This window comes from Procambarus clarkii, chromosome 75 (assembly GCF_040958095.1).
Source record: "Procambarus clarkii isolate CNS0578487 chromosome 75, FALCON_Pclarkii_2.0, whole genome shotgun sequence".
In the NCBI taxonomy this organism is placed as follows: domain Eukaryota; kingdom Metazoa; phylum Arthropoda; class Malacostraca; order Decapoda; family Cambaridae; genus Procambarus; species Procambarus clarkii.
Genome location: NC_091224.1, coordinates 8,409,056 through 8,427,867, shown reverse-complemented (window position 1 = coordinate 8,427,867; position 18,812 = coordinate 8,409,056). Strand labels below are relative to the sequence as shown.

The 18,812-nt window shown below is 46.2% G+C and overlaps 1 protein-coding gene across 1 annotated transcript in view; it reads left to right on the top strand.

The window, feature by feature from the left end:
* LOC123771637 (uncharacterized) overlaps nt 1–18,812 on the top strand; it is a 751,293-nt gene that overhangs the window by 697,057 nt on the left and 35,424 nt on the right. Inside the window, exons 6-7 of the mRNA XM_045764252.2 lie at nt 11,982–12,090; nt 12,621–12,775. Of these exons, the coding sequence (XP_045620208.1) occupies nt 11,982–12,090; nt 12,621–12,775 (264 nt within the window). The remainder of the gene's footprint in view (nt 1–11,981; nt 12,091–12,620; nt 12,776–18,812) is intronic.

The following is an 18,812-nucleotide window of genomic DNA, read 5'->3' as shown; positions in this document are numbered from 1 at the left end:
GGCTGCTTCCCGGTGATTGGCAGCGCCTCCTGCCTGTGCAGCACTGAAGTCAACATAGGTGTTGGCTAAAGTTGAAATGCAAGTGTAGTCCCACACCAACTGTCTACCACTCTTCCAGGGGTTTACCGTGATCCCGTCTGGGCGACCGACAGGCTCATCAGAGTTGCGAGGCATTAGGTAACGGGGCTCTCTCTCTGCTGGATAACCGGCTGTGGTAAGGCTTCTCTTAATAATGTCATTAACCTCGCCGTGTCTTGCATGCCATCCTCCTGTCCTTTGGCAGAGAAGGCCATGCCGTCCGTACCTGTCGGCCACTGCCTCGCCGCAAATACACCTGTATTCGGTATGGATTGGGGCAGCGAGGCGGAGAGCCACCGCAATTTGGAGGGAATGCGGTGTGAGACGAGTGCCGGTTGCTGACATTGGGGTTGCTAATAGGAAGTCACCTGCATGGGGAGCTGCTACAGCTATAAGTGGGGCAGGGCCATGTGGTGTTGTCGGAGCTTATAGGCCTGTTGCAGCTGCTTGGTCGACAATGCAGCGATCCCAGCTGGATTGCTTGTGAGCTTCAGAAGGAGGCGACTGGGGTGCCGGTCCTGCAAGAGGGGCCCATTTGGTGGTGCAGACCGTAAAGCTAGGATCATGTACCCCTGCCCGTTGACCTAGGTACTCAGGTAGGATTTCCTCAACCAGGTTGTCAGATGTCATTGAAGAGGACAAGAACGCTGGTACAGCAATTTGTGTTGTTGTGTGAACGCTGAGGCCCCCGAGTCTGACATAATGGGAGGCTTGTTTCCACCGAGTCGCTGAGAGAAAGGTTGAGGGCATTTTCAAACATTGATTTCAGCAAGCTGTCGTACTCTTCTAATTTAATAATATTGAAAGATGGCGAACATCTAAGAAAGTAGGTCAGCCTGGGGAGGGACAAGCATCTGGTGATGAGGTAAAGTGCATCATGAGCATCGATGTCTTCAATTCTCTCGTTCATCCTCTTCAGGTCAGTGATCTTCTTACACAGGACCTCGTCGATGGCATTCCCTCCAAGAGGAGTTCTTAGGAGTGTGCTGTCCTCATGGTTTGTTAAATGGATATCCAGCAGAACTCCCTTTATTTGCTCTATAATGTGCTGGTTGGTGAAGGTTATTTCGCACTTGGAAGGGTTCAGAGTGAGGCCTAGACTTGCTCCTTGCTCCTGAATTATTCTTATGTCGTCCAAGAATGAGGCTGGGGAGCCGGCTAGAGTACCATCGTCCAAAAATCAAATGTTGAGCTCACTGGACAGGTTATCTGTGACTTCCTTGATAACTAGGCAGAAAAGAAAAGGAGCAAGGGGGTCACCCTGCTGGACATCATCTTGTGATTCAATTTCATGTTCCCCAAAAAGCAGAGTTAGATTCTTGCTGTAGCATGAGTTTACAAACGGGTAGAGGGAAGGAAAAAGGCAATGAACTGCACTGAGTACTGCATCCCTTCTAACCAGATTGAAAGCATTTTTGAAGTCCAGCTTTATCAGGGCTTTTTCATCCGTAATGTTGGCAATGTAGGCTCTAGCTGCATGAGCCGCTGCCTCACACCCTTGGGGAATGCCAAACCGAAGCTGTTTGGCTTCAGCATGTCGGCTGCTGCCTGACTAACTGCTCTAGCAGCAGCCTTAGCGACGAGCACGCCGGAGTGAATTGCCCACAGCTATCGGTCAGATTCCTCCATTTTTTTTCCTCAGGGCACAGAGGGTAGCACCAAAAAAGAGAGGCCGTATGGTCTCTGGTATGTTGCCAGCTAGACGTGTGTTGGCGAATCTAGTTAGTTCCACCAGGAGGCCCTGTGCAATGTCTCCCAGTACAGGGTTGAGCATTTGTTTGATGTGGTTGGGTCTTAGTTCTGTGAACCCACCTGCTGATCCTGGTGGGAAGGATAAAGCTGCTTTATGCACCATGGATTTGAGCACACACAGGGGTTCTGCTCTGGTGACACCGACTAGGGGAACACTGTCGTCACGAGGAGCTCTGGGTGGGTGTTTTTCCCTCAGGGCTTGTGCTGTATCGGCATCCCTGGTGGCAACTGTGTCGTCACTGGTGATGACTCTGATCGCCCCTATTGTGTTGCCTTCTTCTATTTTCTTGCTGACTGTTGCTCTGATTTTGGATGCCTCGGTTCTGCTGTTGATACCTTTCCTGCCGTGGGTGTTTTTGGCACGGGTGGGGAGGGGTGCCTGGTTGTCCTCTCTAGGAAAACTATTTATAGCCATAATGACCGACGAAGCTAGTGATGTCTCTCTCCTTGCAGGGACAGCTAGGCATAAGTTTCCAAACAGGAGAAGGTTGTGCCATGCTTGGATGGTTCCGGGGGAGTCATTGACCTTTTTCAAGAGGCTGGATAGTTTGGCTGCTGCCTGGGGCCGGGCAGCTTTGGGGATGTGCTGCAAGGTTCCAACCGATGCTGCTTTGATGGCTTCTAGTAGATTCTCAGTCTAAATGAAGCTGTTGGAGGTGTTTTCCCTGACTGCTGGAGTGGGGCCTTGATTGATACCCTCCTTGGGAGGGCGCCACATACCCGGACAATCGGTTCCGTTGTGAGCATGCTTGCGCACATCTCCGTTACGCTTGAGTCTCCACACCTTGTCACACACTTTGCATGTGCCATACCTGTCGTCGATTGATGGCTCCTCTTGGCTGAGAGAAGCCTGGCTGTCAGTCGTGACCTGCGACATCGGTGGGCGCTTGGCGGGCGCTGGGTGGGCGCTGGGCGGAAGTAGCGTGAGGGGGGTGGGCACAGGGAGGTAGCGGTTGGGGTGGGGCAGGGGTGGGTGGGGGGGGAGCCTCTTGGGTTGGATGACGGTTCACACTAGCGGGTATGGGGAGGGGGGGGGGGGGACACTAACACGTTTGTATAATTTCGTGATATATCACTGCACAATATTATCTGGTTCACTGTGAGCTCGATGCACTTAAAACACGATACCTGTTTCCCGAGAGCCAAGGTATCTATTTTTTCAGGGATATTTTCATAAACACTTACACACTGGTCACCCCCCTCGACTGATCGCACAACAACACTCCATCCCCTCACCCCCCACGACCATAACCGAGGGAGCCCCTCAGGGCGCCCTTGTTGGCCCTTACTGCAGTTCAGACGATTCCACACTGCCAATCCACTTGTTTGATTGTTTTTGGTTGCGATAGTTCACCCTGGACACTTCCCGCCACCCTCACACCTTCCCAGGATGTTCACACTGCACACTGTTGAGTCTGGGCCCCGTGAGGTCAGGATGTCACAAGATAATGGCACATGGCCGGCAGAGCCTATATATAAGGGGGGTACCACCACTGGTGTAATTATAGGGACCCACAGCCTCAGAGAAGGGAACACAGAGCACTCAGGGAAAAACTTGACATTTAACTCTGAATGCGAAAGAGTGTTCACTTCTCCTACCACCCCCTTTTTTTTTTATTATGATGTACACTTTATTATGCAAGGTTATACAGTTACATATCTGATTTCATACAAAAAATGAACATTAAGAGGACACAAGAAAAAGTTCGCTTCCTAGAGGCTGTAGATTTCCTCGAACTCCTCCGACGCCGGGCAGGAACCGAGGATGCAGCGGGCATTTCCCCTCTGGATCGCGACACTGAGGCGCTGAAAGAGAAAACCTGCTGCTCTAGGGTCTCTTGTGGTGTCAATGAGCTTGGAACCAAGATCCTTAAGAAACCTTCTTGCACTCTCACCCCATGGGCCTAGGGTCTCAGACCCTATTGGAACGAAATTGTACCTTTGATCTAATTGCCTGTACTTGACTGACTTTTGTTTTTCTCTGTGTGTCGCTGCGGCTCCTGCCGTGCCGGCAGAGAGGGTGATGTATGTCGTTGCCAGGGTGGATACGCAAGTATAGTCCCATGCTAACTGCCTGCCACCCTTCCACGGACGCAGTGTGATTCCGTCTGGTCGGCCGGCAAAGCTAACAGAGTCACGGTTCAGTAGGTTGCGGGGCTCTCTCTCCGCTGGACACTGAGCAGAGGCAAGGCTTCTTTTAATGATGTCGTTGACTTCGTCGTGTCTAGTGTGCCAACCACCCGATTTTCCACAGTGCAGGCCATGCAATCCATATTCGTCAGCATCTGCCTCGCCGCAAATACACCTGTGAACAGTGTGGATAGGGGCAGCAAGGCGGAGAGCGACTGCAATACGGAGCTCCTGCGGATCAAGACGTGTGCCTGTCGCAGACATAGGGACTGCCAGAAGGAAGTCCCCTGCAGGATGTGTCAGGATGTCACAAGATAATGGCACATGGCCGGCAGAGCCTATATATAATATATATATATATATATATATATATATATATATATATATATATATATATATATATATATATATATATATATTGGTAGCAGTCTTTCCTGTATTTTTTTTTTTTTTTGAGATATATACAAGAGTTGTTACATTCTTGTACAGCCACTAGTACGCGTAGCGTTTCGAGCAGGTCCCTGGAATACGATCCCCTGCCGCGAAGAATCGTTTTTTCATCCAAGTACACATTTTACTGTTGCGTTAAACAGAGGCTACAGTTAAGGAATTGCGCCCAGTAAATCCTCCCCGGCCAGAATACGAACCCATGACAGCGCTCGTGGAACGCCAGGCGAGTGTCTTACCACTACACCACGGAGACTGTAGACATATATTATTAAATATGACCGAAAAAGTAAGATTAATAATTCTAACACGAATTTTCTCGATCTTTCTTATGTTTCTTTTCACTGTTGATGGTAATTGAAAAATCAATTCTCCAAAATTCATGAATTTTGGAGAATTGATTTTTTGGAGTAGTCTCCTCCTGGGTTGGAGTAGTCTCCTCCAACCCAGACGATATCTGCGTTGGAGGAGACTACTTCACACTTGGAAGGGTTCAGGAAGAGACCCAGGCTTACTTCTTGCTCCGTTATTTTCCCGATATCTGCCAAGAGGTGGTCTACGGTGCTAGTGCCATCACCCAAAAACCAGATTTTGAACTCGCTGGACAAGCTTTCGGTGATTTCTTTTAAGACTAAGCTGAAAAGAAGGGGGACAAGAGGATCACCTTGCTGAATACCTTCACATGATCTGATTTCATGTTCACCAAAGAGCAATTTTGACTCACCACTGTAGCACGATAGTATGAACGGGTAGAAATGGCCGGAAATGGCGATGTACGGCACAAAGTACTGCATCTCTTCTGACCATATTGAAGGCATTCTTAAAGTCCAGTTTGAGCAGGGCCTTTTGCCATCACCCAAAAACCAGATTTTGAACTCGCTGGACAAGCTTTCGGTGATTTCTTTTAAGACTAAGCTGAAAAGAAGGGGGACAAGAGGATCACCTTGCTGAATACCTTCACATGATCTGATTTCATGTTCACCAAAGAGCAATTTTGACTCACCACTGTAGCACGATAGTATGAACGGGTAGAAATGGCCGGAAATGGCGATGTACGGCACAAAGTACTGCATCTCTTCTGACCATATTGAAGGCATTCTTAAAGTCCAGTTTGAGCAGGGCCTTTTCATCAGAAATGTTGGTGATGTATGCTCGTGCTGCATGGGCAGCCGCTTCACAGCCTTGGGGGATTCCAAATCCTAGCTGGATTGGTTTCAGCAATTCAGCCGCTTGCTGGCTGACAACCCTCGTAGCAGCCTTGGCAATCAGGCGTCGGAGAGTGTTGTCAACAGCGATTGGCCTGATTCCTTCGTCCTTCTTTTTGAGAGCATAGAGGGAGTCACCAAAAAAGAGAGGCCTGATGACCTCAGGTATATCACCAGCCAGGCACATGTTGACGAACCTTGTGAGTTCCATAAGAAGATCTTGTGCAGTATCACCAACCGCAGGATTTAACATTTGCTTGATGTGTCGGGATTTTAACCCTGTAAAGCCGCCTGCTGACCCGGGTGGAAAAGAAAGGGCTTCTTTGTAGACCTCAGATTCACCAACGGTTAATGGGTCTGAAATGGTGTCGGCTGATGGCGGAACGATGTTGTCGCCTTGAGGGGCTCTGGGTGGGTGCTTGCTTTGCAGGCCCGTGCTGTGACTGAGTTTTGAGGAGCAATTTTCTGATTTTGTACGTTTCCGGTATGTTGTTGTTACCCTTTCTGCGGTGGGTGTGTTTTGCTTGGAGAGGCAGGCGAACTAGGTTATCCCCACCTTGGGTATTCATTTATCGCCCTCAGGACCGAGGAAGCAAGTGATTTGTCCCTCCTTGGAGGGACGGTGAGGCATACATTGCCAAACAGAAGGACATTATGCCACGCTTGAATGTTTTCCGGGGCATCATTGACCCTTTTCAGATGATTACAGAGTTTGGCTGCTGCATTTGGTCGGGCTGCTTTTGGGATGTGTGGTAATGTTCTAGCAGACGTCGCTATGATCGCTTGGGTGAGGTTTTCAGATGAGATTAGGTTAATGGGAGTCTCTTCCCTAACTGTTAATGGCAGCTGGCCATTGCTTCCCTTTGGAAGCTGGTGGGAACCACTGCATCTTTCCTCGTTGAGGGTGTGAAAGCGGATAACACCACCGTTGGAGTTTATGGCGGTGTTTTTGTTGCATACTCGACAAAAACCTCTTTTAGGAGCAGTTTTTGGCACCTCAAGGCTTGTGGAGTCCTGCCCGACCGCTATATTATATATATATATATATATATATATATATATATATATATATATATATATATATATATATATATATATATATATATATATATATATCCCTAATACACAATTGCTCAAACAAACAGAGCACACACAGCAACGTGTGACCCCTACCGAACTTAACAGATCAGTGAAGACTGCTCTTCACCATCTCCATAGATCAATTAAACAATATCAAGATTGTAAATAAATATAAACCCTCTTAGAGTAAAGAAAAAGAACACATACAATACACTTAGGTAAATACACAAATTCCGGAACATTTGCAGATGTTCAATTATACCAACAAATAATAATAAGTATACATATAAGGAAAACAAGGATCAACAACCACTGCACAGGTTGGCTGCTCTGACGTATATACACGAACACACACACTGAGGTAGGAAGCCAGCCGGCCGTCAGTCGTGCAACAAGCATTTACCCACTCACACAACATAATGAAATATAACATATAAGAATAATACAATACAATAATACATTAATATGCATGTGCATAATAAAAGTTAAATACATATATGCATAAAATTAAATACTGCAGCTGTGTAAAATTGTAATTGAAGTAAATTAAAAATTACAGGTATGAGCTTAGCATAGCCAGTCTGAACTGATGCGCTGGGTTTTCACATTATGTTTATGGACAATAAAGATGAATCGCACTAGAACCATTGCTCTGGAAGGTTCTGGAGCCCCGAATCGGTGCCCAACCAGGATTCTATGAGGACGTTTCCCAACGTCATGAAACTGTCGTACTAAAGAGCTCTTATCCTAACCTACCAGAAAACCCAAAAAAGAAAACGAGACAGTATTTTTATTTCACGAGACGCTACCATTTTCTAGTACGACAATTTTTGGCGTTAGGTAGAGTATGCGTCAAAATGCGACGTTCTATTGGGAGGCCTGATTGCCTTCAGATCACAAAGAAATCACAATGGCGTGATATATCAATGAGAAAATGATTTATGGGCAATGAGGTAACTTAAACCTGCTTACTGGTAAGTCCCAGACACCTGCCTTAACCCACTCAACTGCGATAGGATAAAAGCGTCAACCCGACACTCTTCTGAATTCATTGAGAGGTTCTGGAGGTCCAAACCGGTGCCCAACCAGGATTTTGTGATCCAAAGAAAAGGGGTATGGGGTGTGAACACCATTGTAATAAGTCAAATACATATATCTGTCAGGAAAACAATATTGATTAAATGTTAAAGGATTTAAGATTTATGTTTCAAAATCTTTTTTCTTCTTTGCATGAGACATGAGCATGTCTTCCTAAAAGAGACATGTTGAAACCTAACGGCAACATTTCCTACTAAGGTGATATACAACAACCGTAAAACCATTTCACAGATACAAAGTATCTAAATGTCAACATACTTCAACCAACATGTCCATATATTACAAGTAATCGCTTGTAAAAACTAGAATCTATCTCACATAAAGTTTTCGTAGCTCTACGCACTGTGTTTAAATATGGTATTAAATTACATACATAAGCAGGTGACAAACGAGGCTTACTGTCTCACCAGGAATAAAAGAAACAGACGGGTTACCTTGGAGTTGTTCCGGGGCTTAGCGTCCTTCGCGGCCCGGTCGTTGACCAGGCCTCCTCATCACTGTGTACGGGTGTACACATAAATGGGATCATATTAAAAAACTGTGAAGAATAGAATGCTGGTAACAAGTGTGATTCTCTATATTATTAATGCACATTATTACTATATAAATAGGAATAAAGCTTCTAATATCACGTAAATTTGTAATAATTTTGAAATCATGGCCTACCTGCTTAAGTCAAGCTCTGAGCCACAACTTCACATTACTGAGTGTTGTCAGGTATAATACTCGTATGGGATCATTGTCTATATATAGTAGTTGCAACTTCTTAAAACGGGGGCTTGACATTGCAACATTGACCTCTGGTAGCCAAGCACGTCTATTAAATGTTTATCTACGTCTTAATGTCGATGTCTGTGTCTAAATGTCGATCTAAATGTCTTAAATCTGATCATGTGAATTGTAACCATTTTTTTTTGTACTGCCAACTATCTTTACTATGATAGCCTAGGCTATGATATTTACCAAATACTATTTCCACAGCATCATATTTTGTACCTAGGATTTTTACCTTACACATCTTTGTGAAGTGCGAGATTCCTCACTACTGACTCCTGACCTTTCCGGGATCTCTCCAGATCCCAGCATCAGTGAAGCTTGCAGACTCCTCGAAGATCATTCCAAATCTCGAACATGATTTTGAGGCTCTTCCCGGATCTCGAGTGTTTGCGTAAACAAAAAAAGTTTAATGCTTTGTTAAAACATACTTCAAAACACACTCAAACCTTTGCAATTTTTCATTTTTTTTTTTAATATTTCACCTGTATACATGTAAATCCTATCAAGTAGTTTCAATATTTTAGTATTAGAAATACATTTTCAAAGTGCAGATGGAATTTGAAAATCTGATTAATATATTACAGCTTTCAATAAAATTTTGTATCTGATATGAAATTTTTCCGCAAATAACAATAACATCCAACTAATTTGCATATAAATTTATATATTATATGAGAAGTATTAAATTATTGGTATATAATTGAGACCTGGATGATCTATGTAGTTAATTATATTGTCAGAAGCTGCTAATGTACATGATAGTTTTAATATTTTATTTAAAAAAAAAACTTGGCGATATGGCTGTATGAATGTATTCTGAAATTGGTGATTAAATATTACCAAAAAACTTATATAATAATCTGTAAGTAATAAAAAATCCAATATATTCGAAATCTGTTGCGTCTTTTGCATATCTGAATAAAACTTTAAAGAAATTGCCAAAAAATTGGTCACACACGATTCTTGGGTTTAATCATACAGTCAGTCCATCCTCCTATAACTACAGTACTTATAGTAACTATTTGGGAGAAAGTACCAATATCTAGTCATGGATGAACAGGAATTTGACTTTGTAGTATTGATTTTGGACAAACTAGAAACCTTTAAGCCGCAACATTAATATAAGACCCGACTAATCTAAACTATGCTTAGAATCCTAGGTCTCATACACGCTATCTTAGGACTAATATTATACATATATGTGCCATGCTAGGCTTGGGAATATTTACATTAGGATTTTAGCATGATGTTCCCGGACTCGATAGAGATTTTAGTACAAAAGGTGGTTTACTTTCTTCCCATCACTACTTATGGGTACTTGCTCTCCATCACTACCTGTGGGTACTTTCTCTCACATAGTTACTATGTATACAACCGTTTCACGAGGATATATATACTGTGCTTTAATAGTTTTCACTCATGCCTAAGGGAGCCGGTCGGCCGAGCGGACAGCACACTGGACTTGTGATCCTGTGGTCCTGGGTTCGATCCCAGGCGGCGGCGAGAAACAATGGGCAGTTTCTTTCACCCTATGCCCCTGTTACCTAGCAGTAAAATAGGTACCTGGGTGTTAGTCAGCTGTCACGGGCTGCTTCCTGGGGGTGGAGGCCTGGTCGAGGACCGGGCCGCGGGGACACTAAAAAGCCCCGAAATCATCTCAAGATAACCTCAAGATAGGGTTTAAAATACACGCTTTTATAGTTTAGACATTTGCCCTGCATTTAATAATACGCATTATTATGGTTTACACATATGCTTTTAGTTCATTATTATGGTTTACACATATGCTTTTAGTTCATTATTATGGTTTACACATATGCTTTTAGTTCATTATTATGGTTTACACATATGCTTTTAGTTCATTATTATGGTTTACACATATGCTTTTAGTTCATTATTATGGTTTACACATATGCTTTTAGTTCATTATTATGGTTTACACATATGCTTTTAGTTCATTATTATGGTTTACACATATGCTTTTAGTTCATTATTATGGTTTACACATATGCTTTTAGTTCATTATTATGGTTTACACATATGCTTTTAGTTTAATCATACAATATGTTAAAGCGTTTAGACGCATGTCTGGGTTTAATAATTTTTTTTTTTTTTTTTTTTTTTTTTTTTTTTTGAGATATATACAAGAGTTGTTACATTCTTGTACAGCCACTAGTACGCGTAGCGTTTCGGGCAAGTCCTTAATCCTATGGTCCCTGGAATACGATCCCCTGCCGCCAAGAATCGTTTTTTCATCCAAGTACACATTTTACTGTTGCGTTAAACAGAGGCTACAGTTAAGGAATTGCGCCCAGTAAATCCTCCCCTAATAATAAAATGAGTCAAAATAGTGTAGACAACACGAAAGGCCTTGAACAATCGGGGAAACGAAAATTTATATCTCTTATGTAAGGAATTATAATTAGGGATCACACATACCAAATACCTAACTATTATAAATTGTTTCGAACAGAAGTCACATGTTTTAGAGTTTAGAGTGGACCGCGTTGCTCATTTTGCAAATAAAAAAGATTAATAATTAGTTGGGTACCTGGGAAGATCAGGATTTAACATGCATTTAACATCCTCTTTGAAGCATTAGTAAAGCTTCCCATTTGTCTGTTTCGAAAATGAATTATTTATAGATTTAAGTGAGGAAAGCGAAGCGGGAGAAGAGAAAAGGGGAAGTGAAAGGAGAGAAGAGAGGAATGGAGGGGAAAGCAGAGTATAGGGAAGGGGAAAATTAAAAGAGAGAAATGGGCGGTGGTAAAGTAGAAATGGGATAGGGGGAGAAGTAGAGAGAGAAAGTAAGAAATTAAAAAGAGGACGGAAGAGAAGAGGCGGGCGAGAGTAGAAACAGGAGAATGGGTAGAGGAAGAATACAGCAGAGGATAGAAGAGGAAGATAGTAAGATTAAAAAGATGGGAGGAGAGAGGGGAACAGAAGAAGAGGAGAAAAAGAAGAAATGAACTAACATGAGAAACGGGTAGGGGAGAGAAATGAAAGAGAGGGGAAGAATAAATGAGATAGAGGTGGAGGAGACTAGCAGAGAAAAGAGAGAGAGGAGGATGGAGGAAGTGGAGAGGAGATGCGAAGGGAAGAGAGAGAAAGGGGGCGGGGAGAAGATTGGAGAGGAAGAGAAGTGTGACGAAGGGAGAGGGAAGAATCAGAAATGAGGGCAAATGGATAAAAGCCAAGGAGAGGGAAGATAAAATCGGCAAGGTGGATAAGAGACTTCCAGAGGAAACGAGGATAGAGGAACAAGAGGAAATGGTGGAACGAAGAGACGATAGTGGTAAAAGAGAAGTAGTGTGAGGAGAAGTTAGGTGTGAAGAGCCTAATATCAATGTATATGATAATGAAGCAAATATATTGTCATGTACATCAATACAGATGAATGATTGCCCTTGACAGGAGTGGACGCTCCACCTGCGGTACGCCCAGGCCAGGGATGCTGGGGAGTACGTGTGTCAACTCTCCACCCATCCACCCATGGTCTTCATCTCCACACTCACCATCACACGTGAGTATCCACCAGACCACCAGAGAGAGAGAGAGAGAGAGAGAGAGAGAGAGAGAGAGAGAGAGAGAGAGAGAGAGAGAGAGAGAGAGAGAGAGAGAGAGAGAGAGAGAGAGAGACAGACAGACAGACAGAGAGAGAGACAGAGAGAGAGAGAGACAGAGACAGAGACAGAGAGAGAGACAGAGAGAGAGACAGAGACAGAGACAGAGAGAGACAGAGAGAGAGACAGAGACAGAGAGAGACAGAGAGAGACAGAGAGAGAGACAGAGACAGAGACAGAGACAGAGACAGAGACAGAGACAGAGAGAGAGACAGAGAGAGAGACAGAGACAGAGACAGAGACAGAGACAGAGAGAGAGAGAGAGAGAGAGACAGAGAGACAGAGAGACAGAGAGACAGAAAGAGAGAGACAGCGAGAATGAGAAAGAGAGTGAGAGAGAGATAGAGAAAGAAGAAGAAAAAGGAAGAGTGTGTGTGAGTGAGTTATTAAGACAGACACTTAATTACTCAACCATCTTGGCCACCTCCAGAAGCGTCGGCTGAGATCGCCGGAGGGCCGGAGATGCACGTGCAGGAGGGGAGTGCAGTGGTACTCAACTGCACTCTACGTCAGCACACACAGACGCCTGAGTACGTCTTCTGGTACCACAACCGCACCATGATCAACTTCGACACCAACAGACAGGTGGGGAACCCTTAACTTTTGCTGACATTTGATCAAGGGATCGAACCCTGTTACGTTTGATCTTAAGAAGCATGCCCGTCTTATTTAACATGAGTGAAAGTTGCACAGGTGACAGTACCAGCAAAGAGTTGAGTGATGGTATTAGGATCAATAAAGGTGTGTGTGATGGATAGTTGGGTTCAATAATAATCAATAGACGGGTGACAATTATCATCAACGGACAGATTTAGCACCTCATAGCCCTGCTTGGGGCGGTGTTGCACACTGATATCAATACCTTAGGTAGTCCTAGTCGCATGTAACATTGGTGAGACACCTGGCCATGCCTCAGGTAGCCCTAGCCACATGTAACATTGGTGAGACACCTGGCCATGCCTCAGGTAGCCCTAGCCACATGTAACATTGGTGAGACACCTGGCCATGCCTCAGGTAGCCCTAGCCACACCTCAGGTAGCCCTAGCCACACCTCAGGTAACCCTAGCCACACCTCAGGTAACCCTAGCCACATGTAACATTGGTGAGACACCTGGCCATGCCTCAGGTAGCCCTAGCCACACCTCAGGTAGCCCTAGCCACACCTAAGGTAGCCCTAGCTACACCTCAGGCAGCCCTAGCCACACCTCAGGTAGCCCTAGCCACATGTAACATTGGTGAGACACCTGGCCATGCCTCAGGTAGCCCTAGCTACACCTCAGGTAGCCCTAGCCACACCTAAGGTAGCCCTAGCCACACCTCAGGTAGCCCTAGCCACACCTCAGGTAGCCCTAGCCACACCTCAGGTAGCCCTAGCCACATGTAACATGGGTGAGACTCCTGGTTATGCCTCAGGTAGCCCTAGCCACACCTCAGGTAGCCCTAGCCACACCTCAGGTAGCCCTAGCCACACCTCAGGTAGCCCTAGCCACACCTCAGGTAGCCCTAGCCACATGTAACATTGGTGAGACTCCTGGTTTTGCCTCAGGTAGCCCAAGCTACACCTCAGGTAGCCCTAGCCACAACTCAGGTAGCCCTAACCACACCTCAGGTAGCCCTAGCCACTAGTAACATTGGTGAGACACCTGGCCATGCCTCAGGTAGCCCTAGCTACACCTCAGGTAGCCCTAGCCACTAGTAACATTGGTGAGACACCTGGCCATGCCTCAGGTAGCCCTAGCTACACCTCAGGTAGCCCTAGCCACACCTAAGGTAGCCCTAGCCACACCTCAGGTAGCCCTAGCCACACCTCAGGTAGCCCTAGCCACAACTCAGGTAGCCCTAGCCACACCTAAGGTAGCCCAAGCCACATGTAACATTGGCGAGAATCCTGGTTATGCCTCAGGTAGCCCTAACCACACCTCAGGTAGCCCTAGCCACACCTCAGGTAGCCCTAGCCACACCTCAGGTAGCCCTAACCACACCTCAGGTAGCCCTAGCCACACCTCAGGTAGCCCTAACCACATGTACCATTGGTATCCTGGCCAAAATATAAACTTCACTGGTACTGGGGATTTTTGCGTTCATGCCACAAATACATAAAACATATTTTCGACTCAAACGAAGCCATTGTAAAGTGCAATGAGGCAAAGAATGAGTTTCTAAATATGAATGATGATGCAGGCAGGAACACAGAAAGATTCTCTTTAATAAACGAAATCTCTGACCAGTTTTAAGATTTGTTACACTCTGAGGTGAGTAAAAAGAATAGATAATTTGTAGGAGCTAAGACCCGAGTGCAGCCCATTTAGGTCGCAAGTCAACTAAGTGAAGTCTTAACTGGTGCTCACTGAGTGAAGAATAGCTCCACACTACACCACACTAGCTCCACACTACACCACACTAGCTCCACACTACACCACACTAGCTCCACAAACACTTGTAGCAGCTCCACACACACTTGTAGCAGCTCCACACACACTTGTAGCAGCTCCACACACACTTGTAGCTGCACCACACACACTTGTAGCAGCACCACACACTTGTAGCAGCACCACACACACTTGTAGCAGCACCACACACTTGTAGCAGCACCACACACTTGTAGCAGCACCACACACTTGTAGCAACTCCACACACACTTGTAGCAGCTCCACACACACTTGTAGCAGCACCACACACACTTGTAGCAGCTCCACACACTTGTAGCAGCACCACACACTTGTAGCACCTCCACACACTTGTAGCAGCACCACACACTTGTAGCAGCTCCACACACTTGTAGCAGCATCACACACTTGTAGTAGCTCCACACACTTATAGCAACTCCACACACTTGTAGCAACTCCACACACTTGTAGCAACTCCACACACTTGTAGCAACTCCACACACTTGTAGCAACTCCACACACTTGTAGCAACTCCGCACACTTGTAGCAACTCCACACACTTGTAGCAACTCCACACACTTGTAGCAACTCCACACACTTGTAGCAACTCCACACACTTGTAGCAACTCCATACACTTGTAGCAGCTCCACACACTTGTAGCAGCTCCACACACTTGTAGCAGCTCCACACACTTGTAGCAGCTCCACACACTTGTAGCAGCTCCAAACACTTATAGCAGCTCCACACACTTGTAGCAGCTCCATACACTTGTAGCAGCTCCACATACTTGTAGCAGCTCCACATACTTGTAACAGCCCCACACAATTGTAGCAGCCCCACACACTTGTAGCAGCTCCACACACTTGTAGCAGCTCCACACACTTGTAGCAGCCCCACACAATTGTAGCAGCTCCACACACTTGTAGAACTCCACACACTTGTAGCAGCACCACACACTTGTAGCAACTCCGCACACTTGTAGTAACTCCACACACACTTGTAGCAGCCCCACACACTTGTAGCAGCTCCACACACATGTAGCAGCTCCACACACTTGTAGCAACTCCACACACTTGTAGCAACTCCACACACTTGTAGCAACTCCGCACACTTGTAGCAACTCCGCACACTTGTAGCAACTCCACACACTTGTAGCAACTCCACACACTTGTAGCAACTCCACACACTTGTAGCAACTCCGCACACTTGTAGCAACTCCAAACACACTTGTACCAACTCCACACACACTTGTAGCAGCTCCACACACTTGTAGCAGTTCCACACACTTGTAGCAACTCCACACACACTTGTAGCAGCTTCACACAATCGTAGCAACTCCACACACTTGTAGCAGCTCCACACACTTGTAGAAACTCCACACACTTGTAGCAGTTCCACACACTTGTAGCAACTCCACACACACTTGTAGCAGCTTCACACAATCGTAGCAACTCCACACACTTGTAGCAGCTCCACACACTTGTAGCAGCTCCACACACTTGTAGCAGCTTCACACAATCGTAGCAGCTCCACACACTTGTAGCAGCTTCACACAATCGTAGCAACTCCACACACTTGTAGCAGCTCCACACACTTGTAGCAGCTCCACACACTTGTAGCAGCTCCACTCACTTGTAGCAGCTCCACACACTTGTAGCAGCTCCACACAATCGTAGCAGCTCCACACACTTGTAGCAGCTCCACCAAATCGTAGCAGCTCCACACACTTGTAGCAGCTCCACACACTTGTAGCAGCTCCACACACTTGTAGCAGCTTCACACAATCGTAGCAGCTCCACACACTTGTAGCAGCTCCACCAAATCGTAGCAACTCCACACACTTGTAGCAGCTCCACACACTTGTAGCAGCTTCACACAATCGTAGCAACTCCACACACTTGTAGCAGCTCCACACACTTGTAGCAGCTCCACACACTCTTGTAGCTGCTCCACACACTCTTGTAGCTGCTCCACACACTCTTGTAGCAGCTCCACACACTCTTGTAGCAGCTCAACACACACTTGTAGCAGCTTCACACTCTCTTGTAGCTGCTCCACACACTTGTAGCAGCTTAACACACACTTGTAGCAGCTCCACACACTCTTGTAGCTGCTCCATACTCTTGTAGCAGCTCCACACACTTGTTGCAGCTTAACACATACTTGTAGCAGCTCCACACACTTGAAGCATCTTAACACACTCCTGTCGCAGGATAACACACTTGTAGCAGCTCCACACACTTGTAGCTGCTTCACACTTATAGCAGCTCCACTCACTTGTAGCAGCTCCATACACTTGTAGCAGCTTAACACACTCTTGTAGCATCTCCACACACTTGTAGCATCTTAACACACTCTTGTCGCAGCACAAACACACTTGCAGCAGCTCCACACACTTGTACCAGCTCCACACACTTGTACCAGCTCCACACACTTGTAGCAGCTCCACACACTCTTGTAGCAGCTCCACACACTCTTGTAGCAGCTCCACACACTCTTGTAGCAGCTCCACACACTCTTGTAGCAGCTCCACACACTTGTAGCAGCTCCACACACTCTTGTAGCAGCTCCACACACTCTTGTAGCAGCTCCACACACTCTTGTAGCAGCTCCACACACTCTTGTAGCAGCTCCACACACACTTGTAGCAGCTCCACACACACTTGTAGCAGCTCCACACACACTTGTAGCAGCTCCACACACACTTGTAGCAGCTCCACACACTTGTAGCAGCTCCACACACTTGTAGCAGCTCCACACACTTGTAGCAGCTCCACACACTTGTAGCAACTCCACACACTTGTAGCAACTCCACACACTTGTAGCAGCTCCACACACTTGTAGCAGCTCCACACACTTGTAGCAGCTCCACACACTTGTAGCAGCTCCACACACTTGTAGCAGCTCCACTCACTTGTAGCTGCTCCACACACTTGTAGCAGCTCCATTCACTTGTAGCAGCTCCACACACTTGTAGCTGCTCCACACACTTGTAGCAGCTCCACACACTTGTAGCAACACCACACACTTGTAGCAGCTCCACACACTTGTAGCAGCTCCACTCACTTGTAGCTGCTCCACACACTTGTAGCAGCTCCACACACTTGTAGCAACACCACACACTTGTAGCAGCTCCACACACTTGTAGCAGCTCCACACACTTGTAGCAGCTCCACACACTTGTAGCAGCTCCACACACTTGTAGCAGCTCCACACACTTGTAGCAGCTCCACACACTTGTAGCAGCACCACACACTTGTAGCAGCTCCACACTCTTGTAGCAGCTCCACACACTCTTGTAGCAGCTCCACACACTCTTGTAGCAGCGTAACACACACTTGTAGCAGCTCCACACACTCTTGTAGCTGCTTCACACACTTGTAGCAGCTCCACACACTCTTGTAGCAGCTCCACACACTCTTGTAGCAGCTCCACACACTCTTGTAGCAGCTCCACACACTTGTAGCAGCTTAACACATGCTTGTTGCAGCTCCACACACTTGAAGCATCTTAACACACTCCTGTCACAGGATAACACACTTGTAGCAGCTCCACACACTTGTAGCTGCTTCACACTTATAGCAGCTCCGCTCACTTGTAGCAGCTCCATACACTTGTAGCAGCTTAACACACTCTTGTAGCATCTCCACACACTTGTAGCAGCTCCACACACTTGTAGCAGCTTAACACACTCTTGTCGCAGCACAAACACACTTGCAGCAGCTCCACACACTTGTAGCAGTTCCACACACTTGTAGCAGCTCCACACACTTGTAGCAGCTCCACACACTTGTAGCAGCTCCACACACTGGTAGCAGCTCCACACACTCTTGTAGCAGCTCCACACACTCTTGTAGCAGCTCCACACACTCTTGTAGCAGCTCCACACACTCTTGTAGCAGCTCCACACACTCTTGTAGCAGCTCCACACACTCTTGTAGCAGCTCCACACACTCTTGTAGCAGCTCCACACACTCTTGTAGCAGCTCCACACACTCTTGTAGCAGCTCCACACACTCTTGTAGCAGCTCCACACACTCTTGTAGCAGCTCCACACACTCTTGTAGCAGCTCCACACACTCTTGTAGCAGCTCCACACACTCTTGTAGCAGCTCCACACACTTGTAGCAGCTCCACACACTTGTAGCAGCTCCACACACTCTTGTAGCAGCTCCACTCACTTGTAGCAGCTCCACACACTTGTAGCAGCTCCAATCACTTGTAGCAGCTCCAC